The 27711-nt window shown below is 38.2% G+C and overlaps 1 protein-coding gene across 1 annotated transcript in view; it reads right to left on the bottom strand.

Annotated features, from left to right (window-relative positions):
* LOC131683270 (pyruvate dehydrogenase E1 component subunit alpha, mitochondrial-like) overlaps positions 1–27417 on the bottom strand; it is a 191959-nt gene extending 164542 nt beyond the window's left edge. Inside the window, exons 1-2 of the mRNA XM_058965109.1 lie at positions 27260–27417; positions 27142–27195 (exon numbers count right to left, since the gene is read on the bottom strand). Coding sequence (XP_058821092.1) covers positions 27142–27195; positions 27260–27304 — 99 coding nt within the window. The 5' untranslated portion in view covers positions 27305–27417. The remainder of the gene's footprint in view (positions 1–27141; positions 27196–27259) is intronic.
* Between the last annotated feature and the right edge of the window lie 294 nt (positions 27418–27711).

Below are 27711 nucleotides of genomic sequence, written 5' to 3'. Positions count from 1 at the left end.
CCTACACGTTGCTTCCGAATTTTCCGAACACGTTACAGATGTAGGCCGTTTCGTGCTTGATCGCGCAGAAGCGGGTCGATACGAAGTTGGTTCTGCACTGCGATACGATACGAGATACTTTCCGGCGACACGAATCCCGGGTTTCGGCACCACTGTTTGATTTAATAAAAAAGAGTGCAGCGACGAGAAGGATTTTCTTTGTTCTTCCGCGTGAATTTTGGACAAGGCACGACGCTTGTGAATACGGCGATATGAAAAACACGTTCTATTTGATCGAGATCTTAAATGTTACTGATTGAGTGTGTTAGAGTTCACTATTTTATACGTTTAGAGTTCACTATCCTATAACTTAATCCGGAAGTTCATGCATATTTATTTATTCTCTTGGTATTAGTTAGTGTATAAATAGAATTCATTTTATAGGCGTAGTAACCCTACTGCTAGGTGATAACAAATTGTAACAAAATTCATTTTCAAAATATTAATTACTTAACAACGGGTTTTATGGAGGATCAAAAATTGTCCTTCATTGCGATGAAACCAGTTTCCTGAAATATTTCGGAAAGTGTCCAATACATTCAAAGCTCCTCAGAATATCGCCCAATGCATTTGTTTTGCAAAATCATGGAGTGTCATACGCAACTAGACTGATATAAAAATCGATAAATAAGTTTTTAGATCTTCGGAAACGAAGGTAACTTTAATACTTCCGACATAACATCCGGAACACGATAATTTTCGAAAAGCTGGCCTTGGTTCCTGAAACTAGATGAATTAAGTGATCGTTTTGAAAAACCCGAATCTAATGTCGTTGGAACACAACTGAGAACCATAATTTTGAAATTTATTACCGGGGATGGGCGTAGCGTAGTTAGTTAATCGATTGCCTTGTACGCAGCGCACCTGGGTTTGAGTTCCGACCCCGCACATAGGGTAAGAAATTTTTCATAAGAGATTTTTCTAACCCGAAGAGGCGAATGACCTTAAGGTTAAAACCCCTATAATCGAAATAAAAAAATATTACATTGATTGAAAAGGAGTTTGCGGACCGAAGAGTTAATATCAATATATACTAACGCCGCCTAATGGGATTATTTCGAACTAAGCATTTCTCCAATCGTTGACGATTTACTTGCTATATTACTGTAGAACTCATTTGTTTCTATATTCAACAGTTTTCGAATTATTGTCAAATTAACGGAATGTGTACTGAGTGTACGACGCGACTGCTCGTGTAGTTTTTTTATGCGACTTCCAGACAGCTAAAAAACCCTTGTCCGCTCCGAGACACTCTCTTCGACAGGTGGGAGATGCACAAACCAAAGTGCAATCTTCTTGGGTGTGGACTGCAATTCATTATAATTATAAATTATAATTCTGTCATTTTAGCTGGATGAATCTACTCCTTGTCGGGATCCTATGAATCGGTAGCTGAATCTACAGTGGTGTCGTTGATAGGAAGGAGACACACCTTCAAAATCGATCGATAGATAGCGCCAGACGGACTTGACACTCACGACGCGTACCAGCCCATCGGGACCAGGACGCATAGTAGCATCTCGAGCGAGATTTCACTTGAGGGGGGGGGGGCAAATTGTAGTCCTTCAAAAGTACCAGCTTGCCGACCAAGATGTTCGGCTGCCAGTATAAACTCTTCGTACGCTGCTGTAGTTGATGGAGATAATTCGTTGACCACAGCTTTTAAAATTGTTGACATTTACGGCGAAATGAAATGAAACGAAAGTCTGTTGCATGGAACAGTGCTGATCCGACCAGAAAATGTCCCAGAGTAAGAACGCCCAGATCACTGGGGTCCTCAATTACAGTTGTTAATGGCCGAGAATTGAGGCAGCTCTCAATTTGGCACAGGATCGTTTGCATTGCTTCACTGGTGAGTGATTCGGTGTCGACGACTCGGCGGAGGTGATGCTTCAGTGCTTTTACAGCAGCCTCCCAAAGGTCACCAAATGCAGGAGCACGAGCGAGAACAAAATGAAACGCGACAGTGACGTCCGCGCTAAACGACATTATTTTTGCCTTTCTCAATAGAAAGGTATTGCAATTGCTCTGAAAACCGACTTTTTAACGGAGGCCCGGAGGGCCGAGTGACATATACCATTCAATTCAGTTCGTCGAGTTCGGCAAATGTCTGTGTGTGTATGTATGTGTGTGTGTGTGTGTGTGTGTGTGTGTGTGTGTGTATGTGCGTCTGTGTGTGTGTACGCGAACACAATCTCACTCACTTTTCTCAGAGATGGATGAACCGATTTTTACAAACTTAGTCCCAAATGAAAGGTGCAACGTTCCCATAGGCTGCTATTGAATTTCTAATGGATCCGACTTCCGGTTCCGGAATTACAGGGTGATGAGTACGATCACGCAGAAAATGTCGATTTTAGGAAATTCTGCAATGAATGCATAATGGTGAAAATTTTTCCAAAATGTGACCACAACTTCTTCGATTTGTAGTACTAGGTCATTAACAGCCATTCAAAGTCTCTTTGGTCACATTGGCCACCATCATCGGTTCCGGAAGCCCCGGCGGAAGTATCCAAATTCAGACTAACAGTCACATCGGTTTCTCGGAGATGGCTAGACCGAATCAACCAAACTTAGTCTCAAATGAAAGATGTTGCGTCCCCGTAAATGGCTATTAAATTTTATCCCCAACCGACTTCCGGTTCCGGAGTTACGGGTTGTGGCGTGCGATCACATAGCAAATTGTGATTCAAAATTGTGATTCAAACCGATACTCCGATGGAAGCAAAAAAGGTAAAAGTTTCGCTAAAATGTCTCTCAAATAACTTAACTTTGCAGTTCTAGGTCACCGACGGCCAAACAAACTTTCGTTGACTACATTGACCACCATAGACGGTTCCGGAAGTACCCGGGAAAAGCGGCCATCTTTCATAACTAGCAAACTCATATCAGTTTCTCGGAAATGGTTGGGCCGATTTTCACAAACTTAGTCCAAAATGATAGCTATATTATCCTCACAGATGTCTATAAAATTTCGCACGGATCGCTTGTATGGTTCCGGAAATATAGACTGAACGGTTCGGTCACACATGAAATTCCCATATAAGCCGGAACTCAATTTTTTTTCAAAGGGGGGACCCCATGAAATTTCAGAAATCGAATTCGTATTTTTGATGCCAAACATCTTTAAAATGCATGAAACGTCAAGATTTTATGTTATCTCGAAATTATTTTTTTTTATAAAAATCGACTTTTTGGGACTTTGCCGATTTCGCACCTTTTTTTTTCAGTTCAATATTACCGTGGCTGTTTTTTCTTTTTCAAAATTTTAGAACTCGAATAATGATTTATTTTCCTGTATATAGTTGTCGTGTGATGTACAATAATAATATGTAATATATGCATTTAAAAGCTTTTAATGAATATAAACAACGCACATATTCTCGTGATTCATGATTGAGAAAGGCACAATTGCACCGCTAGGTGGATTAAAATAGGTTTTTCTCGTTGCTGTTGGTTGAGAAACTGCTTCAGGAGCGCTTGCAGCTCCCGTTCAGCCCCACTGAAGTTCGTGGCATTGACGCAGTACACACTGATTGGTCTTCCACGGCGAGCCACAAAACGTTTCAATGCAGCGATGAAGCCTTCGATACTAAGATCGCTGACTAGCTCGAGGTGTACGGCTTTCGTAACCATGCAGACGAACAACGCGATGTAGGCTCGCGATGGTGGAATCGGTTTGCTTCTTCGTACAGCGTGTTTGATCAGAACAGGTCCACAAAAATCCACACCTTTGTTGAGAAATGTTCGGGATGGTGTTATGCGGACTTCGGGAAGCTGACCCAGGCTTTCAGGACGGGGTTGCACTCGGTAGCATTGTATACAGGATCTAACTTTCTTTCGTGCCAGGTTACGAAGATTTAGTTGCCAAAAACGCTCTCGGATCATCCGAGGGCCTGCGTGCGAAAGCAGAGCCGAAAATAAGTTCGGTAAACAGATGAATTGCTGGGAGTATTAGTGGATGCTAAATAGAGCGATTTATTTAACCGGCTACCAACGCGGAGTGCGGAACAAGTTTTCGCCATAACTTTTTCAAATCACTTTCTCTACCGTTGCGTACAAGGCCAAGTTGTTGGGGAAAGCATTCGGGTTGGATTGTAACAACGAGTCCAAATGCTACACGAGAGAGTTCATCAGCTGTTAGATATGGCGATGATACCGGGATCGTGCCAGACAATTTCAATCTACAATGTTGAATGAATCTCCGACAGTAAGCGACAATTCGCAACAATCTCGTCAAAGATGAATATCGCTCAAACAAAGAGTGATCTGGGTTTACGACTGGACGAGCAACGGCAGCAACCTTTGGGCAAGGTTTCTCTTCAAGAATTTTCGGCCATTCCGTCGATTCCGATGGTTAATCATGGTGAACCTTTCCACCACAGGGATAGGTTGAAGAGATCGCTGGAGCTAGTGCCTCGGAAGATTACATCCGCCGGGTTCTCTAAATCGGCAACATAATTCCAGATGCAACCGTCGGTGATGCGTTGGACAACCGCGATCCGATTCGTTACGAAAGTTTTATACTTGGAGGATGAATGATGCAGCCAATGTAGCATGATTATGGAATCAGACCAAATAAATGCATCTGCCCCAACGTTGACACTTTCAATCGCGTTGCAGTAGAGATGGCTGAGGAGAACAGCAGAGCAATGTTCTAAGCGAGGAATAGTCGTATGGCGAACTGGAGCTATCCTGGATTTGGCTGGGAGAAGATGAGCTGTGACCAACCCGTCATGGCCAACACTCCTAATGTAGATGCATGCTCCGTAGGCACGCTCGCTGGCATTGTAAAACCCATGGAGCGGAATGTTTTTTGCTGAGCCCGGTGTCTTTACCAGATGTGGAATAGAGAAAGATTTCAGTGCAGTTAGATCAGATCGATAATTCTGCCATTTTTCCCTTAGACGATCAATAAGAGGTTCATTCCACGAATGTTTCTCCTTCCAGAACATTTGCATGAAAATCTTTGCCTTGATAATGATTGACCCGAAGATTCCCAATGGGTCAAACAATTTGGCAATTTCTGATGCCAATACTCTCTTCGTAATGATCGATAGAAAAATCCGGAACTTTGAACCGAAACGTATCTGATTCGGGATACCAAGAAATGAAATTTTCAGCTGCACCGTCAATCTCAAGAACTGATCTGCTCTTTTAGTTCGTCAGGAACGTTGGTAAGTGCTTCAGAAGAGTTCGAACACCATTTTCTCAGCTCAAACCCTGCGGTGCCGAGAATATTCTGAGCTTGACATTGAAGACTGACGGCTTCGTCTACGCTGTTCGCACCACTCAAAAAGTCATCTACATAGAAGTCCTTTCCGATTTTTGCTGGTACATCTTCTTCTTTTTCTGAATAATCGAATTGCAGCTGTTGAAGGCTGTTGCCAAATAAGGAGCGCTGGCGGTGCCATATGTTACCGTAGTGGACTCATACGGTCTTATCTCCGAATCCGTGGAATGCTGCTAGAAAATTCGCTGCAAGATAGTATCACGAGGGTAAAGCAATTAAGGTAAAGCAAAGCAATTTCTCGGATTCGAATTCGAACCACAATAAAGCAGAGTTTCTTGTACGGTCGGTCCAACCTTAAAGCAATCATACAGAGAGATTCCCGTAGAAGACCTTCTAGACTCATCGAAAACCACTTCACACTCGTAGATTCGATGCAATTGACTGCAAACAGCACAGCGATAGGTGGTTGTACGAGGGACTGTCGCTGTATGTGCGACAGATCAACGAGACCTTTCCTTTGAGTTAGTGTGGAATCCTGTTACTCACTGCTCAGCGAGTGCAAAATACGAGCTTGCTCGTGCAAAAAATGGATTATTTCTTCGTACGTCGGAATTTTATCTATTATTTCACCTGTTGACTTCTCCCATTCCCGTAAAGTATGCTTATCTAGGCGAGCATACACCATGTGCACCAACAAAGAACTCCACGGTCGACTCCCCCAATGTCGTTAATATTTTCACGGTGCGTTCGAACTGGTCAACAATGCTCAATATAGCATCAGAAGATTCTTTTTGAACAGAACATGTTTTTTTAATAAGCAAACGATAACATCGTAACGACCAACTAGTAGATCCCATGCGACCTTGTAATTATCTGCTGTGATACTGATGGTGTCTAATAGCTTCAGTGGCGGCGTAGCCAGAAATTTGGTTTGGAGGGGGTTTTGATGAAAATCGCAAATTTTTTCAAAAAATGCTAAAATTTAATATGAGTTTGATAAATTATTGAAAACTCAAAAATATTAGTAGTCTAACAGATGTCATTCCAGTCTACAAACAAGAAGGATCAACATGGAACAGTTTTCAAACCTCTATAGATTATTTTCTTGTATAATATGTCAATGAAGTCAAAAATTGCGATCTTTTAAAGTGGGATAAATGATCTAAAAAATTTTCAACGTTCAAGATCACCTAATATAATAATCCTTGACTTTGAAGGTTTGACAACTTCGGGAAGTTATCAACATAAAACAGCGCCTGCTTTGATATAGAAATTTTAGTGATTAACTCTCATAGAGGTAATTATGGTGAATTAATTTTTCAAAAATATTAAGAGACATGGTGCCTTCAGCAAAGTTTTTGATAATGTCATTTCAAACAATTTTGTTGAAAATATGAAGGCTACATGAATTCAACATATAGGGATTTAAATGGACTGGGCCTGCTATATTTCTTCTTAATGAAGAAAAAATTAGGTGAAAACTATTTTTTTCTGCGCTGCGGATAAAATTGTTTGAAACAATCATTGCGAGTTGAGAACACAAAACCTATAACTAAATTATGGATGGATGGAACTGAAACATGCGGTTCGACTTCATCTCATCAGAATCCGACACTGACTTGGTGGGCGGACTAAGCTTGCGCCGAATTGATGCTAGCTCCTGAAAATGGAATCACTCTTTGTGTTTTTGAGTCCTTTTAATATCTGGGAATTATTTGTTTTAAATCCAGTTCCCTTATTTTTTTTTGTAAGCTTCAAAGGCACCTTGAACACAATGTGAATTTATTATTTAATTACCGCGGAAGAGATTTATCAAATACAGTAATTTCAGAATAGCTTGTTGTAAAGGTTTTCTACTACTATATTTCGATACTCTGAATATGTGGAATATTTATGTCTTTGACAAAGTTGTTTGAAATAGCACTTTCGAAAACTTTGCTGGAGACATTAAGTCTCGACCCAAATTTGGTTGAAGAGTACTTCTTGTCTATAATTACTTCTAGGAGGATTAACCGTCAAAATTATTCTATCAGCAGATGAACAGTTTTACGTTTTGAAATTCTTCAATGTTACTTAACATCGAAATTTGGCAGTTTCGAATGAATGTGATCGTGACCGTTAAAAATTTATCGAGCATTAATTTTACTTTTCTTCATTAGTCAACCTCACAACTTGCAGTACTAGTACGTAGCACACAAAATTTTAGTACGCCATTCATTGCATCCTGCTAAGAGGCTATTCATATAGTTGATAATACAACAAAAATCCAATGCTCATAAAACCGATCCTGACCTGCTAGAGACAAAATTACATCAGCTTTCAACTAGTTTCTGAAATGTTATTCTTGTTGTTAACCATATTGAATTGTTGTCTAAACTCTACACAATTTAAAAAAATACATTTTCAGCAAATGTTGAAATGTATGTAAGTTTTCGGTAAACAAGCTTATGTTTTATATGCAATCAACCTATTCAAATTTAGATTCTCATTCGAAAAATTGTCTCTAATCCATATTTTGAAGCATCTTTCCAAAAATGAGCTCATAATAATTCAGACAGTTATTTTATTTTACATTGAAGTAATTTGACAACTATGGGATTTTGGCTAAGAGATAAGTTACAAGATCCCCTTCCCACAATTTTCCAAAAGTTCTCATGACGCTTTAAACACAGTTCTCAATGTAGTGATCAGAGAATATTTTTCCAAAAATATTTTGTGGAATATTAAATTAAGTTCGTCAGCATCAATTTTTTTTCAATCCAATTAATTTTGGTTTGGGGGGGAAGGGTTTAACCCCCAAACCCCCCCCCCTGGCTACGCCACTGAATAGCTTCCTCACAGGCCCCTTCAGCGCGGTCATCAAGTAATGAAATTTATCAAGCAAACCGTTATTTCCGTGGATCAAAACTGTATACGACACCATAGCGGCAGATCTATTGTAACGACTGGCCTTTGTGATAACGCAAAATCTCGCAGCAGATAATATTTCTCCTCCATTTCATCCCTTTGTTTAGTAAAGTCCACCACTGTTTCTGCACCATCACTTGTTAGCAGCTCAACATTTAATGAGGTAGAAATATAGCGTTCGGAAAGCTGATCGAGTCTAGTAAGAATTACTGTTTTATGGTACTCTTGATGCCCTTCTTAAAACTTATAATGCACTTGTACTGTGCTATAAAGTAAAAATTCTACTTGAGGATACACGCGAATCAATTGTATCACAATCATGCGCAGCATCGAAACCATTTATGAACTTTTCTATCGCCAAGATTGAATTCATGGTGTTGCTTAGCACCTTAGATTGTTCCCTCAGTTTTGACATTTCACAAATCAGGACCCTCCACAACTATCAAATTTGATGGAAACCACTCCTACTCTCAATGAATTCACAAAACTGCCAACTGTAGAATGCCCTGTGTACTCACTGTAGCCACAACTACTTCGGTCTCTTACAACCACGTGTCTGCTCAAGCACTCTGCCAAGCCCCTTTAGCGATGCAGGTTTTCACGTAAAGGCCTAGACAATCACGAGAATCACATAAGCAGGTTTCAACGACAAAGCCGGGGTAATGCCAGGAACAATGCTTACAACTCACTAGCGGGTTTTTCAATCTACCAGTGAATAATAGGAGAAGTTCAATTTTCACTACAACTATACGTTTTTTCGATCTTTTTTTTATTTACGTTTGGACTAATTTGTCCATATAATGTCCGACACGTTGCGTAATTTTGACCGCTCACAATTTCATTTTCTCGTGACACACGGTTTCAAACTTCACCCACAACCGGACCAACCTTTATCAGGAAATAATCACCGCTCGGTTGAGCGGTGGTGATAATTTAGATCGCCTGATCGACCCCGATTTGATGTCCGGCTCGAAGAACCAGAAAAATGTCCGCACCGGGATACTCTTTTCGACAGCTGGGGGATGCACAAACCAAAGTGCAATGTTATGTTCTCGGGTGTGGACTGTATGGAAAACTGTTCCAATTTAATTATTTTCTGAAGGAAAGTTTCAAATTTGATTTTTTGTGGTGGAAAATTCTATTTAATTCTGTGCTTGGTCGCGTTCGGATGAAGAAGAATGCTGTGTGTCACGATTGCAACTTTAGGTAGGTATATTTGAACTGAGCGGCTAAACGGTTTCATAAGAACTGATAAATTTATTGCGAGTGTTATGCGGTTTATAGTTTGATGCAACCTAACTTGATACATTCGCTGGATATTGTTTTGACATCTGGAGACGGGATACCTTCTGATAGATGTATCTAATTTGCCGACGCAGCAACCCAATTAACAAAAGTAATTAAAACAATAAAAATGGTGAAAATAATAACGGAGAAAGTGTGGTGAATTCGTTCGCAAAGTCGCAGATCCAACAAAACGACCAAGTGCAACAGTAAATGCAACTGTAACTGCCGCAGCAACGAAAGCAGCACCGGGTGCCCGCACTGGAAACAAGCGGTGATAAACCACTAGGACGCACAGTGTCGCCTAGCCGGACAAAACCTTTTATTTAGGGGTTTTCAAGATTTATAATTTTTATATTTTTATCTGTTTGTAAACAGGTTGAATAGAGTCTTCTCAAAATATTAAGTGTTGAGGACAAAAGATAGATTTTTTACAGAGCTTCAAAGGTGAAATAGATGAACAATTTTGGAAAAAAACTGTATTCAAACCTGTGTTATTCAAATGGACATATCTTTTTAGCTAGGATTCCGATTAGGATCGAACTGATTCCATTTGAAAGATTATTTGGTGGACTTATGCTCGCCATTCGATTTAGTCGTTACAAGCCTTTATTCTCGCTCAAACGTGAAGAACAAATGATGAAGCGTGCATTAAATTAAACTTATGATGTTCAAAGTGGCTATACTTTTTTGAAACAGTTCGGAACGATCGCTTGTAGTTAATGATATTTGAAAATTGGTGTACTTTCCGAACATGAATGTCTTCTTTTGACCCTTTCTGCCCGGAGGTATGAGAAATGATGATTTTTCATAATATGTCTAAAGGATACGCATGATAGTGTTTGGTTACCCTGGGTAAATAATATAATTTATAAATGTCCCCAGCATTATCAACAATTGAAATAATGTGTATTCTACTAAAAATTCACTATATCAAGTTTTTTTAATATGAATTTTCATATATAGTGCACATTATATTCGTAAATGTTAAATTTTCGAACCACCCTAAGCGCCAAAATTTTTGAACAAAAATAAATAAATTGACATCAAATATTAATTCAGCGCCACAAAATTACCCTAATATGAAATTTTCATCAAATTCGGGCCACTTTTGGGGGTTTTTTCCGACTTTTGTATGGAAGGTGACTGTGGGACGCCAAGGGAAGCTAGGGTTTCAGGTGCTCACATCGAAATCAGTACCAGTATTGACCAACGGAACCCTAAACTGGAGCTAATGAGCAGACAGCGTTCAGCATACGCTTCCTCCAGACTCTAAGCACTCTCCGGGCTGTCTGACGCGTTCAACGTACCAAAACCGAAACAAATAGAGAGGCACGAATTGTATTGAACCCTACACGCAGAAACGCTCTCAAAACGGGAGGTAAAGGTAAGAAAAATCAAACTGCTACAAAGTGCTATGCCGAGAAACTGGCACCAACACTTGGGCTTATCACGTCTTGACGGCGACGGTCAAGCGACTGTCAAAACCTCTAATCCCGGAGCACAACCCAAAGACATGGCCCCTGACAGTAGATGGAAAGGCAGAAGCAGAAACCGCCGGAGATATGCAGGTCTCCAATGTCACACTGCTGGCAATGGCGAAGAGTTCAAAAGTGGAGAAAGCTCCCAGTTCCGATGGAATCTCCAACATAACATTGAAAAATGCAATCCTGGTGTTTCTGGGCATGTTTCATGTTCCTGCTTCCATTTCGTAGGAGGCGACTGAATACAGGAGTGCCTAAGTCAAGGTGCAGTTCCGTACCGAGGACTTGATGGCTGGAGGATCCAAAATATGCCAGTCGCGCACGGAGCATTTTGAAATTTCTCCCTTACTGTGTTATGGACCGATATTTTCATTGCTAATCGTGGGAATCAAATGATCGTGTCCCAAATAAACCTGATGCGGCTCGCTACATGCGTTCACATCCTAATTTGCTTGGTGTCCTCTAGTTGTTATGCAATATATGTTGGAAATGAAATGTACAGTTTTGTAATCAACACTGGTTAGAATAGCGCAAATCAATCTCCAGTATAAGTGTGCAGCAACTATGAATCTATCTCGGCTTATACAGGAAAATAAAACTTCCATAGCATTGGTTCAAGAACCGTATTTCCATAAAGGAACCTTTTATATTGGAAAGTGGCCTAACACTGCCTTCATTGCTTACAAAAAGGCACGCATGACTAACCCACGTGAAATGCCTCTTGCTTGCATTCTTGAAAATAAGTCTGTTTACGTGTGTCTCATATCAAAGCTCCCAACTCGCGATATCTGGGCAGTACTTAACATTCAATAATTCAATAATTCAATAATTCAATAATTCAATAATTCAATAATTCAATAATTCAATAATTCAATAATTCAATAATTCAATAATTCAATAATTCAATAATTCAATAATTCAATAATTCAATAATTCAATAATTCAATAATTCAATAATTCAATAATTCAATAATTCAATAATTCAATAATTCAATAATTCAATAATTCAATAATTCAATAATTCAATAATTCAATAATTCAATAATTCAATAATTCAATAATTCAATAATTCAATAATTCAATAATTCAATAATTCAATAATTCAATAATTCAATAATTCAATAATTCAATAATTCAATAATTCAATAATTCAATAATTCAATAATTCAATAATTCAATAATTCAATGATTCAATAATTCAATAATTCAATAATTCCATAATTCAATAATTCAATAATTCAATAATTCAATAATTCAATAATTCAATAATTCAATAATTCAATAATTCAATAATTCAATAATTCAATAATTCAATAATTCAATAATTCAATAATTCAATAATTCAATAATACAATAACTCAAAAATTCAAATATTCTAGAATTAAAGAATTCAAACATTAAAAATGCAGGTAAATGTGATATTAATTATAATAAATGCTAGTACGCGGTAGGCTGAACATGTACTTTTAATTTGAGACAAAGTTTATGGAAACTAGAGATGTGCGCCACGCCGCCGCCGCGCCGCTCCGACGATTGCATGTCAAAATAGTAAGCACATTGGCGTGACGCCGGCGCGCCGCCGATTTTTACCTAAAATCGGCGGCGCGGCACGCACCTCTAATGGAAACCGGTTCAGATATTTCTTAGAAACCAAAGTACATACAATTATTTCTGGAATTTTGCTACAGCCTCTCAGGCTTCCGGAACTACCAGAGATGGTTAAGGGGAACCCGGGGCTATTCGGACCTACCTCAGCAAATCGCCGTTTTAGGTGGATAGATGTGAAAGCATTAATCGGTTAAAGGTCCTAATTGTTAGTTTGAAACCTCAGTTACATTTTGGTGCCATAACAGTTTGCACCACTCCATGGCAGCGCTAGGCGACGATTTGCAAAACTACGTTTTCCATCCTTTTACAATGTAGGGGTAACTCGAATCTTCCTACGGGAAAATTTAGCTTGCCTTTTTTATAATTTTATTTTCAATGGAATTATGTTTACCTATGAAATATTTATTAGAGAAACTCCTAAAGAAATAAAAAAAAATTGCAACAAAAACTTAATCAGGTTAGCCACAGCTGTCGATTGGCGCATCATGTATTTTCTTTGCTGTGGCGTATGCAATCGTATGCGTAGCCGCAAGCCCGCAGAACGGTGGTTGATGGAATAGGGGGCCCGAATAGCCCCGTACGCTCATTTCGCAAAAAAAGTGGTGAGCGTTTTGAAAATATCTGTGTTTTCACCCAAACAAAAATCATTCCATAAAATAGGAGCCTAAAGCTTTCCAAACCACTTTCCTGTTATTTTGGTTTTCACTTTTATTTGTTGCTTTAATCACGGTATTACCATCATAATGATTTTTGTTTTGAGGAGTCTTACAATTTTTTGAGAAATCGAGGGGGTCCGAATTACCCCCATAGTCTTAACAGCCCCGGGTCTCCCAATAATAAGAATGTGCATCGGTTACCTAAAAAAAATATTTCAAATAAGTTAGTAACCATTTGGAAACAATTTTAAGACAAGCTAAGTAAAGCCTGCTCGAATATAATTTAACAATAGTGTTTACCCTACAAACGATCATTAAACAATAAATATTATGGTTATTAGGGGAGAGTGGGTACGCTTGATTCCACTTTTGTTTTTTACTCATAACTTTTTAATGAAATAAAAATTTCAATTGCAAAATTTGCGAACTTGTAGGCAATTCGAATTGTAAGAGCTGTGAATATTGTGTAAATCGGAAAACTATGTCCTGCCACTAATATAAACAGTTTTGAAAATCATGCCATAACGAGGTTTTTGTAAAAACGTGTGGTAACTTGATCCCTCGACTACTAGGGCTAAAGAAACAAAGCCCACTAAGACCTATGGATACGAAAGTTCAGCTAACCACCTATCCTGACAAATTCAATAATAAGCCTACCTTTTTAGATGCACGACAAGCTTTAACCACAGTAGAAAGTCAAGACAAGTATTTGCGGTAAATCAATGCTGTTTAACTGGCTTTTTCAACCTTCAATAATTTATACAATCATTTGTTCACGGAAAAAACATTTTAGTTCAATTAATAGTACCAGGTATGATATGAAAATGATGTTTTTCTAATTATATATATATATATATATATATATATATATATATATATATATATATATATATATATATATATATATATATATATATATATATATATATATATATATATATATATATATATATATATATATATATATATATATATATATATATATATATATATATATATATATATATATATATATATATATATATATAATATATATATATATATATATATATATATATATATATATATATATATATATATATATATATATATATATATATATATATATATATATATATATATATATATATATATATATATATTTCGGAAGTGTTTGAGAGAACTAATGATAGGGATCAAGCATACCCATTGTTACAGGGATCAAAGGTACCTGTTGTATGAGGTGAACAAAATTTATTTTTTTTGCATGTGGAGTGAAACTCTTTATTCGAAAAAGTGTTTTTCTAGGCAACTGCCCTTCGACAGTAATCATACTTGAAAATATTAATAAATAATTAGTTCGACAATCTCATACAACCATTCAAAAAATTTGTGAAAAAATCTTCGAGATGGATTGAAACACATATTTTCTAAAATATTATACAATTTTTCAAAACCAAATGTAGTATCTCAGATTTGTTTTTTAAACATTTTAAACGACCAAATACTTCATTTTCTTTTTATATTGTGATAACTTTATGCGTATAGAATAGAAGTGATGGCCAGGGAATCAAATATCCCCAAGGATCAAGTGTCCTCACTCTCCCCTACTGTTTGACGCATAGCTCTTCCAGTAGCTTTACAGTAGAATTTCAGGCGATAGATAATTTTACTAAGCTACAAATATGAAACAAAAAATAAAATTATATTTCGCTGTTTCCGAGAAACAATATGAAAAATAGATTATTTTTTAATGTCAAAACACATTCATTCCTATTGCACTGTAAGTTGAATTTACATTGAAATTAGCTATAGAAACGTTAAAATTTGTTGATTTTTGTATTGTAGCATAACATTAGACTTTACTGTGAAATATTGTGTTGTTTCAGTAGCAGAGACCGGGGCTAGTTGGCAGTGTTTTCAGTTGTCACTTTTTACCGCTTTAACCCTTTATAAGGTCCAGAGTTCAGGACTATTAATGAATGTTATATTTATGAAAACACGGTTCTTCCACTTTGTTTAGAATATATTTACATTTATTTCGTAATAAAAATTGTTTTGAAAAAGATGGTAATATAGTTGCCACCACCCGGCAAAAACGTTTCACGATACTCTATTTCTGAAGCAAAGCATAGCTTATGCTAGCTGCCATCATGCCAGTTTTTTGTAATCATTTTTATAATTGCTAGTTTAAATATTTATACCTCCTCCTTTATGTAATAAAGTATCTACACCAATTGTCAACGCATATTTATTTGAAACTTTACACAAGTTTTTAAATAACTTTCGTTCTAGACTATACGTCTGTAATCCGAGGTCTCATTATTCAATTCGTTTGAAATATATTAAACATTGGCAACTATACTGCCGCCTTTTTAAATTCAATTTATTTTTTTCTTTCTTATTTTTGCCACCTATAAACTAAGATTTTGGACAAAAATAGTTTACTTATAGGGTTTAGAACATTTTTTTTCAAAATTGTGCAAATTTTATTATCGTTTTGCCTTTCTCATATAAAGAAAGGCTATGCAATCACTGTAAAAATCGACTTTTTAACGGAGGCCCGGAGGGCCGAGTGTCATACACCATTCGATTCAGTTCGTCGAGATCGGCAAATGTCTGTGTGTGTATGTATGTGTGTGTGTGTATGTGTGTGTGTGTCATTTAAACTCACACAATTTTCTCAGAGATGGCTGAACCGATTTTCGCAAACTTAGTTTCATATGAAAGGTATAACGCTCCCATAAGTTGCTATTGAATTTTTAGTTGATCCGACTTCCGGTTCCGGAGTTACGGGTTGAAGAGTGCGGTCACCCAGCAAATTCCCATACAAACTGGTACCACCATGATGTTCAAATGATGTAAAACATATTAAAATTGATGTAACATTACTCTAGTTTGCGGGTCTGGATCACTAATGATCAATCAAAGCAGCTTTGACCACATTGGCCACCTATGACAGTTCATGACGCCCCCGGGGAACCCGCCAAGTTCCTAAGCTAATATCACACCCATTCCCCAATTCATTCTCTACCGATTTTTACAAACTTGATTTCAAATGAAAGATACAGTAATACCATTGACTGCTGCTGAATTTCATTCTGTTCTGACTCTTGCTTCCGGAGTTACAGGGGTGTTAGTAAGGATACACTGGAATTTCCCATATAAATCGGTACAATCGTAATACCTCAGAGGCTAAAAACTATTGAAATGGTCACCAAATTACTTCTAATCGCAGATCTAGATCACTGATTGCCAATCAAACATTCTTTGAATATATTGTCCACTATCGACGATTCCGGAAGTCCGGAATTCCGGGCATATTCCACAAATAAAGTCACATTGGTTCTTCGGTGATGACTGAACCGATTTTCTCAAACCAAGTCTCAAATGGAAGGCAAAATATGCAGCTGAGTATTGCATCAGAGCCCCTCCGCCCCCCCTTCCCCCGCCTTGCCCTTACATCTCCCTCCTTCATCACTACCGTCCCCTTGGACCACCCTCACGCCCGCATTTCCTTCATCCACCCCGTATACCAAAATAAGATGAAGGATTTCTGACGCATCCTCCACTCCCACTCTACTAACCCCCCATTCCCTCCACTTTTAAACCCATTCCACCAACATTTCAAAATATAATCACATGAAGATAACATTGAACTCATGCTGATTAAGCTAATTAAATACTATTCTTTTGCCTTTCTCATATAGAAAGGTTACGCAATTGCTCCAAAAACCGACTTTCTAACCGAGGCCCGGAGGGCCGAGTCTCATATAACATTCGACTCAGTTCGCCGAGATCGCAAAATATCTGTGTGTATGTATGTGTGTATGTATGTATGTATGTATGTATGTATGTATGTATGTATGTATGTATGTATGTATGTGTGTGTATGTGTGTGTGTATGTGACCAAAAATGTCACTCATTTTTCTCAGAGATGGCTGAACCGATTTTGACAAACTTAGTCTCAAATGAAAGGTGCAACGTTCCCATAGGCTGCTATTGAATTTCTAATGGATCCGACTTCCGCTTCCGGAATTACAGGGTGATAAGTACGAACACGCAGAAAATGTCGATTTTAATAAATTCTGCAATGAATGCATAAAGGTGAAATTTTTTCCAAAATATGACCACAACTGCTTCGATTTGTAGTATTAGGTCACTAACATCCATTCAAAGTCTATTTGGCCACATTGGCCACCATCATCGGTTCCGGAAGCCCCGGCGGAAGAATCTAAATTCAGAATAACAGTCACATCGGTTTCTCGGAGATGGCTAGACCGATTCGACTAAACTTGACCTCAAATGAAAAGTATTGCGTCCCCGTAAATGGCTATTTAATTTAATCCCGATCCGACTTCCGGTTCCGGAGTTATAGGTTGTGGCGTGCGATCACATAGCAAATTGTGATTCAAACCGATACTCCGATGAAAGCAAAAAAGGTAAAAAATTCGCTAAAATGTCTCTCAAACAACTTAAATTTGCTGTTCTAGGTCACCGACGGCCAACCAAACTTTCGTTGACTACATTGACCACCATAGACGGTTCCGGAAGTGCCCGGGAAAAGCGGCCATCTTTCAAAATTTATGAACTCACATCAGTTTCCCGGAAATGGTTGGGCCGATTTTCACAAACTTAGTCCCAAATGATAGCTATAATATCCCCATAGATGTCTATAAAATTTCGTACGGGTCGCTTATATGGTTCCGGAAAAATAGACTAAACCTCATGAAATTTCAGAAATCGAATTCGTATTTTTGATGCCAAACATCTTTAAAATGCATGAAACGTCGAGATTTTATGTTATCTCGAAAAAAATTTTTTTTTATAAAAATCGACTTTTTGGGACTTTGCCGATTTCACACCTTTTTGCCTTTCTCAATAGAAAGGTATTACAATTGCTCTGAAAACCGACTTTTTAACGGAGGCCCGGAGGGCCGAGTGACATATACCATTCGATTCAGTTCGTCGAGTTCGGCAAATGTCTGTGTGTGTATGTATGTGTGTGTGTGTATGTGCGTCTGTGTGTGTACGCGAACACAATCTCACTCACTTTTCTCAGAGATGGATGAACCGATTTTTACAAACTTAGTCCCAAATGAAAGGTGCAACGTTCCCATAGGCTGCTATTGAATTTCTAATGGATCTGACTTCCGGTTCCGGAATTACAGGGTGATGAGTACGATCACGCAGAAAATGTCGATTTTAAGAAATTCTGCAATGAATGTATAATGGTGAAAATTTTTCCAAAATATGACCACAACTGCTTCGATTTGTAGTACTAGGTCATTAACAGCCATTCAAAGTCTCTTTGGTCACATTGGCCACCATCATCGGTTCCGGAAGCCCCGGCGGAAGTATCTAAATTCAGAATAACATTCACATCGGTTTCTCGGAGATGGCTAGACCAATTCGGCTAAACTTGGTCTCAAATGAAAGGTATTGCGTCCTCGTAAATGGCTATTTAATTTCATCCCGATCCGACTTCCGGTTCCGGAGTTACAGGCCTGGGCGTGCGATCACAGAGCAAATTGTGATTCAAACCGATACTCCGATGAAAGCAAAAAAGGTAAAAATTTCGCTAAAATGTATCTCAAACAACTTAAATTTGCTGTTCTCGGTCACCGACGGCCAACCAAACTTTCGTTGACTACATTGACCACCATAGATGGTTCCGGAAGTGCCTGGGAAAAGCGGCCACCTTTCAAAATTTACGAACTCACATCAGTTTCCCGGAAATGGTTTGGCCGATTTTCACAAACTTAGTCCCAAATGATAGCTATAATATCCCCACAGATGTCTATAAAATTTCGTACGGATCGCTTATATGGGTCCGGAAATATAGACTAAATCGTCCGGTCACATATGAAATTCCCATATAACCCGGAACTCAATTTTTTTTTTCAAAGGGGGGACCCCATGAAATTTCAGAAATCGAATTCGTATTTTTGATGCCAAACATCTTTAAAATGCATGAAACGTCGAGATTTTATGTTATCTCGAAAAATTTTTTTTATAAAGATCGACTTTTTGGGACTTTGCCGATTTCGCACCTTTTTTTTCAGTTCAATATTACCATGGCTGTTTTTTCTTTTTCAAAATTTTAGAACTCGAATAATGATTTATTTTCCTGTATATAGTTGTCATGTGATGTATAATAATAAAATGTAATATATGCATTTAAAAGTTTTTAATGAATATAAACAAAGCACACATTCTCGTGATTCATGATTGAGAAAGGCACAATTGCACCGCTAGGTGGATTAAAATAGGTTTTTTAAAAAACTCTTCACCAATTTCAAAGTTATCATTCTATCTTAATGAAAAGCAATAAGAAGAGTTACCTAGCTCATAACAAATTTCCTATGATTATATCACTTATCACTTCATATTCCTGTGTTATGAACGAAACGAAAAGGTGGCAATATAGTTGTCACCGCCTTATAAAGGGTTAATTTAGGTAAACCGTGCAAAATAGAACACGCTGCATAAAAGAGCAGACTGTTGGCAACATCTCTGAATTTAATTGGAATGCTTGTGGCATTGTTTTTGTTTTTACATAAACAAATATATGACGCGGAAAACCCACCAACTTACCCCGACCCCGGGTTAAGTTGGCGGTATCTATGGGGCTTTTGCGATACGCCAGGAAATTCAATTACGTCAAGGGTCCTTATGGAACATGCTGAACGCCTTTTCAATAAAACTGTATATTAACCGACTTTTGCCATTATATTTCAGTCTGAATACACCGGCATTGTGACTTCGATGCGTTTGTGGATAAGTGTAATATCCGTACGGATACTGAAAGCCGCACTATTGAAAAATGTAATCATTTGTCACCTTGATAACACAAAATGATAAAAAAAAATTAAGAAAATTTACTTAATATGCTCGAAAACACAACATCGCCCACAACTTATACAAATAAAAATGTTATGAAACATAAACACATTGGAAAATGTTTTTCACATTACTTGAGGTACACAACGAGAGACAGTGCTATATGGCGAATGGAAGCGGAGAAAAGGGGGCTTCGCCAACTTACCCCAGCCGCCAACTATCCCGGGCTCCCCTACTGTTACAGCAAAAAATATGGCTTTGTTATTGTTATTGTGTCGTGGATGGGACTCAAAGATACGACGAGGGGCTTTTGAGGCAAGTGTCCTCTGAACCACCAGACCAGTGTGGTTCCGATCAAAGAGAATAGTGAAAGAGACGAAGAGTGAAAATCAGTCAAAACGGCAACACTCTCTTTATGATGATTTCAACACTAGAATTTTGGCAACCGCTTCCACAGGCAGCACTTTAAATGACTCCTATTATATTCTGAAAACAAACGTTATGTCGATCGTTGGATTTGTTTATCAAACGATGTGCATTTCGAAACAAAGAGATGAAATAATTCTAAAGCTTGTTTTTATTCATACATATACTCTAGAATGGACCTTACACAATCACGATTGAACTAAATTCTGACGAAAATCAAATTTCTTTTTTGATAGATGTACAATACTTATCTCCTCCAACTCAGGCATGAGTAATGTTTATTTACATTGCACGATTGGTCTGCTCAATAAGGTATTTTTGGCTTCACACTATTCGTCTCTTTCCCTATTCTCTTTGGTTCCGATTTATAAAACAGCAAGCATTACTGAACTTCACCTTTTGTTTCGACTATTCGTATTTGCAGCCAATCTATACAATGGAAATATATCATGCGAACCCACTCAACAAGCCGTAGATCCGGACCGGAAGTCGGATCGGGATAGCGATCTATGGGGATGCAACAGCTTTCATTTGAGACTAAGTTTGGTCAAATCTGTTTAGATCTCCGAAAAACCGATGTGACTGCTATTCTGGATGTGGATACATTCACCGGGGCTTCCGGAATCGTCGCTGGTGGCCAATGAGACGAAAGAGACTTTCAATGCCACTTAGCACCTTGAGCTACAAATCAAAGCAATTAGGCCTAGGGGCAGATCACTTGTGATGCATTTTTAAAAATCAGCGAAATTAAATGCATTTATTTCCATCAAAATAGAAATTCATAGTGTATTTTGCGTTGCGTGCAATGTTGTTTGCGTTAGGTGTAAGACGTCAAAACCCTACAGAAATACTAGCCCTACATTTAACAAAACGTCGAACAAAGTGGATCAGCGTAGGACGTTTGTTAAACAAACTTTTCTGCGAGGGAGTGCAAAGCTGATGCAAAAATGGAAATTAAATGCATTTTTTCTAATTTGATGCAAATTTGTTATACATTCTTAGAGTGATGCGGCCCCTAGAATTAGGCTCACATTTTAAATATAAATTTCTCCTCTTTAAATCGGGAACCAAAAGTCGGATCCATAAAAAACATCAGTAGCAGCCGATGGGAATGTTGTACCTTTCATTTGAGACGAACTGTGTGAAAATCGGTTCCACCCAGCGATGCCAGATGTGAAGACATGTCTTCATTTTGAAGACATTTGAAAGGCTGTGAAGACGGGTTTTTCATTTTGAAGACAATTTTTTTTCGGTTGTCTGACCGATTTCTGGTAGAATTCTGGCTCAAAATCTGAAACCGATTCAGAATCCTGGTCGGTGAAGACAAATGAAGACATTTTTTCATGAAATGTGAAGACATTTGAAAAATAGTCCTGGTATCCCTGGTTCCACCATCTCCGAGAAAAGTAGGTGGCTTTTTTGTAACATACGGTTACTGCTCCCTAATTCATCTTAGCTCCTCTATTAATCCCACCCATTTGAACACATTAGTAAGAGCAGTATCTGCTATCTCTATTCAACGCATTGTCTCAAGTGAAGGGATGAATAAGTTTATGTTTTAATCGACTTTTCGCTTCGCATAAACGCGAGCATTTTACATTTTCCTGGCAAAAATTTTAACTGTGTTGTTTCTTAGGAACGAAGCAAAGATGATGATACCTATTTAAGCGCAATCTAGCTACTCTAAGGGCCGTTTTCTTCACTCTCGCTTAGCGCTTAAGCCAGGTTTAAACTTACTGGTGAGCCTGGTTTAAAAGTTAAGCGAGGGTCCAATTTATTATTTTGCGGTAAAGAAATTTATGTTTAGTTAAAACTACGCAACTTTCTAGTGTATTCGATTAATGTATTCTGATCCGCCATTGAGTTACAATGATGGGATCAAGTGTCCTCAGTCTCCCCTACCATTTCTCGTTCATGTAAACAACCTCTACGAACTGTCAAATAAGTAAGGTTAAAGTTTGCTGGAATGTTCTTTTATAGATACGCCTGAATTGCGCTGACTATCATGACATCGAAAGAAGCGACATCTAATGAAGAAAACCAAAAATGTTGCTCGATACAATTGTTGCCCCATGTGAATAACCAGCGGCAACATTGTGTCTCAGCTAAATGTTGCCTGTTGCTTGTTGCCTCGTGAGCAGACTGCTTAAGGCCTTAGCTTAGACAAATCACGGTCCAAGCAAGTGATCACGTGCCGAACCATAATCGAAAAACTAAGTATTGGCAACACTATCTACCTTGTCTGGGTGCCCGGACATGCGGGTTTACTGGAAATGAATTGCCCGACGAATTCACCAAGGCAGATGCGGTGATTGAGTTCGTTGGTCCTGAGCCATCCTTGCCAATTTCGACAAGTTGGATAAGCGAAAAATACGGCCCTGAGCTTCTTTCAAGCCCTCGCAAAGGCGTTTCTAGAACAACCGCGCCCAGTGAGTTCGAAAAACCTCAAACCGCCGGCGTCGGTGGTAAAACTTGATGATGAGTTATGTTTTATCAATGACCATGCTGTAGTCTTGGGTGCAACGCCCAACTCCTACTTAGCAGAAGGCAAAGGATTCTTCACATTTCCTTTCGATTATGTCCACATGAGCCTACCTAGTCCTAGTTTTATGTTCTAAGTTTATAACTAATTCACTCTAGAATACCTATCCGTCTTTCAATTTTCATTGCTTTGGTTTCTCTTAGTCTTAAATTTGCCGAAAATAACCAACAAAATCGATACAGTAGAGTCTTGCGACAATAAAAACATAGTAACATACTAAAGTTACTTATCCAATGTGGTGAAGACCTTTAGGCTTACTTACTTCCAATTCCCTCTCCTCCCTCCTCCTTCTATTCTCCTTCCACTCAGGAAATGATAAGAAGACACGGTCAAGCATGAATCCCCGACTACATACGGGGAACGTGCCATTTGAGCCAAAAATCTAGAGTTTAATATTGTAGGAGTACAGAAAGCAGCCAGAAATACACATTTATTTAACGCCGTCTCTAGCAAGTCACGGCTGCTTTAGCAAATATCTGCATGGGTTCGGTCACGCGCCTTCACTGCCCGGAGTAAGAGAGTGCGGAGAAATCACCGGAGCCCGTGTACCAGCATCGAGGAAGTGCGAGAGTGTGGCTCTTTGCGAAGAGAATGACTTACAAGATATACGCAAAGACTCAAGGATGTGGAATACAATCAGTAGAGTAGTCCCTCATATACTAGAAAACTATTGACCCGTGCTGATAGTTAGAATAAGTGCACCCTATCGGCCACCAAGGTATTGGCTAGATCCACCGCCGGGGACTGGTGGGATGGATTCACCAACGGGGAATATTCGAGTAGATTGCGACAGAGCTTGGAGCTGAATGGCTCTCTAAAACGGCTGGTTGAAATTTACCGCTGGGAAATATCCGAGTAGAGTTCGAAGCAGAATGGCTCAATTTAGCAGGCCTGATGAATGGCAAGTACGACAAAACATTCTCCAGAAATTACTTCCAATCCACGTGCTACACTTCTGCTGTCAACACTCAAGGAAAACAGTAACACTAACAGCCATAGAATTTTGTGCGTTCATTAGCTATACCATCAGGATGAATTATTGCAAACTGCTAGCAGTATTTCGAAGCGGGGTTGGATTGTAGGAGGTCGCATCCAGTCACATCCGTCGTTTATAGTTACCGATGATTATTCTGGTCCGGTGAGCAGCGGGTGCAGAACACGAGGTGTGGTGGTGTGCAATCGATACACGACCCTATTCGTCTGTTTATCAATAAAATCCGGTTATATGGAAGAAAGATCTCAGCCACAATAGGTTCTCCAGTTGCAACGGACTTCCAGCCAAGATATTCTCAGATATCGCACCGGTGTTAGATTTGCCTCCACGAACTCTACCGCCTCAGAAAACTCCGCATACCACATCAAACAGAACGTCAACTGCATGACAGATAAGAGTATAAATTGAAACTCGATACCAATTCAGTAACCATAACACGACTCTGGGATTCCGCAATCAAAAGAGTGTATCAACATCTAGGGAAAACGCAAGCGATCAAAACTTCACATTCGAAGAATTGTCCTTTCTCAACCACGTTTCAGCTAAGATGAAGTTTTGGCTAATGACACTAACCTCCATTGATACTCATGAACCGCAGCCATTGACACCTGTCCATTTTCTCACCAGAATAACGCTCAAGACAGTTCTGAAAATGAGCATACTGGAGCGTCAAATTAGATAAATATCTCGTTGGAGTTATATACAACGCTTATCACAAGAGTTTCAAACCCGGCAGTTGGAATACGTTCGCTCGCTCCAACGTTTCTCGAAATGACAGAAATCATCGCCTGAGATTGCAGACTTCTAATTTTGTTATAGAACTATGAAAGACCAAGACAGTTGCCACTAAGAAAAATTCTGCAGATTTTCCTAGAATTAGTTAGTTTAGTTGGTCAAAGCCAATACTTTCCGTCCAGGGGAAGCGAAAGACGGCGGGTACTCGTTTCATTAGAATTGGACGAGTATATTTCGGGAAAATAGGAAAAAACACGATTATATACCACTTTGATTAATCTTCATCCACTAGATTGCCACCACTATTTTCGCATCTATCGGAAATAAAATATATATCAAATTGTACTATTGAGTCGTCATCATGCTTTTTTTATTCCAACCCGTTCGATTGCCGTGTTTCAGCTTTTTTGGCGCTTTCGCGAATTTTTCGGACTCTATGCGCAAGAACAATGATTCTGGTGTAAGAATATGCATAAATTGCAAAATAGAATTGAAAACAACAAATATATAAAATTTTGCGGTGATAATGAATATGGTATCGTATCGTATATATTGCGGAATATTCCAGTAATTTGAATTGAAAATAACGAAATGTTCTGTGTTATATGCAATTGATGAATTGATTTTCAATAACATCATAATTGCTTTAGCAAAAGTGATAGTTAAAATTATGAAGATCTATTTCGAAAATTCGGTTACAAGAAACACGCCCAACTCAATTCGATTAACACATTCTAGTTATGTTAGTGACGTTCAAAATTCAAACATAGCCTGTGCTCATATGTTACATCGAAACAATTGACGAATAACATGATATGCATGATGCAAAACTGTGTGAAACATGCAGTTTGTCGAATCTTAGTGTTGGCCGCAAAACGGGAATGAATAATATTCCAATGGCGCTCCATATTCAGACAATAGGTAAATTAGTTGCACAACGTATAGCATGCAATGCGACACAAGTGATGCAACAATAAAATGTTGCCAGATATTTTTCGCTTTATTTTCAATTTTCGTGATGAGGTGGTGCCTTGGAGGGCGTATTAGACCTGTTTACCCTATGTGTCAATAGCGGCGATCCATTCGGTTAGGGCGAAGGCTAGCGTTATACCCAAGTGGGTGACAAGACGTCATATTATCATAGTCAACATAAGAACATTGTTTTTAACAAAACGAACGAAATTTGTTCTAATTAGGAACGAAAAGCACTTTAGTTTGCATCAAAGCAGAGCAAGTGTGCATTGTTTTCTTTTGTTTACTGCTATTACTGTTTGTTGATGACATTTCAAGCGATTTTGACGTTGTCAAACTGACCCCCATCAATCGGTAGAAAAATAATATCGCCTATTGTTAAACTCTGTATGTAGAGATAGGGATGTCAGTTGCCTGGTTATACCGAACAATGAACCAATGTTGTTCGGGTTCATACCTCTTCTATGGGAAAGGCAAAAAAGGCGAAGAACATAGTTAAGTCTTCCTGATAAGTGGCACTAAACAATTCAAAGACATGAGTTTGAAACCGATTTGAAATTGAAACGAATTCAAAATTTCTCAACGAGTTGAATATTTTTGAGGCTTTCCGGACCGCTTGGAGCACTCCCACTCCCTATGGATCCACCACTGATTTTCACTATGTAGCACGAACAAAGTAGCGATGATATCAATTGTTATTGAAAGCAAACTCGGTAGGTGCTATGTTTACAGTACAAAAACACTCTTTTTAATATTGGGTTCTTTAATTCTAATATTTTCAAGCATACGGACCGTTTGGTGAGAACACCATGTTTGAAACATACGGGAACGTGTCGAAAGTTGAAATATTATCGGAGCGATCATCCGAGAGTAATTAGAAAGTCCGATTTAGCACAAATGAGTTTCAGACTTACAAATATAAAACAACATTAGCAATTTCTGACATGATCGACACAATCGTCAATTACAATGTTTGAAAGAATGTTATATGATCAATTTAGCTTCTTGCTCCGCTTGGATAGTATGTTTGAAACAAAACTCCAACAGTAAAAATCACCTAACTACAAAATTAAATTATAGTAGCTTTCGAGAAACCGAGCTTTTCGAATATTCAAACAATAAACAATAACTTTATCGCTAATAAATCTATTTAAATCTAGGTAAATCAACTTCAACGGGCTTGCCCGTTAAAATTTGGTCAACTTGGTGGATAAAATGATTAATATTGACCATGTTAAATTAGGCCTGTCATACCTGTGAAAACCGCCATGATAATGATTATCTTTTCAGAAAGTAATTCCAGCCATATATCTTCAAAATATATCAGAAAATATAATTTAATATTTATCCCAACACCATAATCGTCAACATTATTTATCAAATACGATGAATTGCAATGCTTTCATAGATTTCCACAGCAACAGTAGAGGATACTTACTCTCGTTTCGAATTTTGCTTCAGTTGCATAATTTTTTGCTCTCGTCAAGAGTGTCTAAAATACAAGAATGTAGTAATGCAAATCGATAACTATTTATGTGTTCTTTAAGCAATAATACCTTCTTCCTCAGCGTTGAAAAAATCGTTATTACAGGACGCAGCATTACAGCTTAATATCTTCTGTGATTATTAAAACTGAAAAAATCAGACAAAGAAATAATGCACTCGTACCAAATGCAACTGGTGAAGCGATATGAAGACGGCGAGTGAATGTATTCTACAAAAGCAAGAGCGCGTTTTTGTTCTCACGAGAGCGAAAGCAGCTGTACTAGTTTTAGTTGCTCTCACAATTAGATGACGTGATCTCCTAGTTTGTTTTCGTTTATATTTAGTATCAAATATTTTTTCTTAGTATCAATCACTAAAAGTGATTGATGCTTGTATGCAGTGGATTGAAACTGAAACATATCAGTCCTGGGGCTCGGTATTAACAGCATTTTTTTGTGAATTCGGTCGAAAAGTAAATGTATACTCGTAAAATATATTTGAGCGTTCTGATGGTTTTCGGGAA

The sequence above is a fragment of the Topomyia yanbarensis genome, chromosome 2 (assembly GCF_030247195.1).
Source record: "Topomyia yanbarensis strain Yona2022 chromosome 2, ASM3024719v1, whole genome shotgun sequence".
NCBI classification, from domain to species: domain Eukaryota; kingdom Metazoa; phylum Arthropoda; class Insecta; order Diptera; family Culicidae; genus Topomyia; species Topomyia yanbarensis.
Note: the sequence above shows the minus strand (reverse complement) of the source record. Positions and strands in the feature narration are given on the sequence as shown.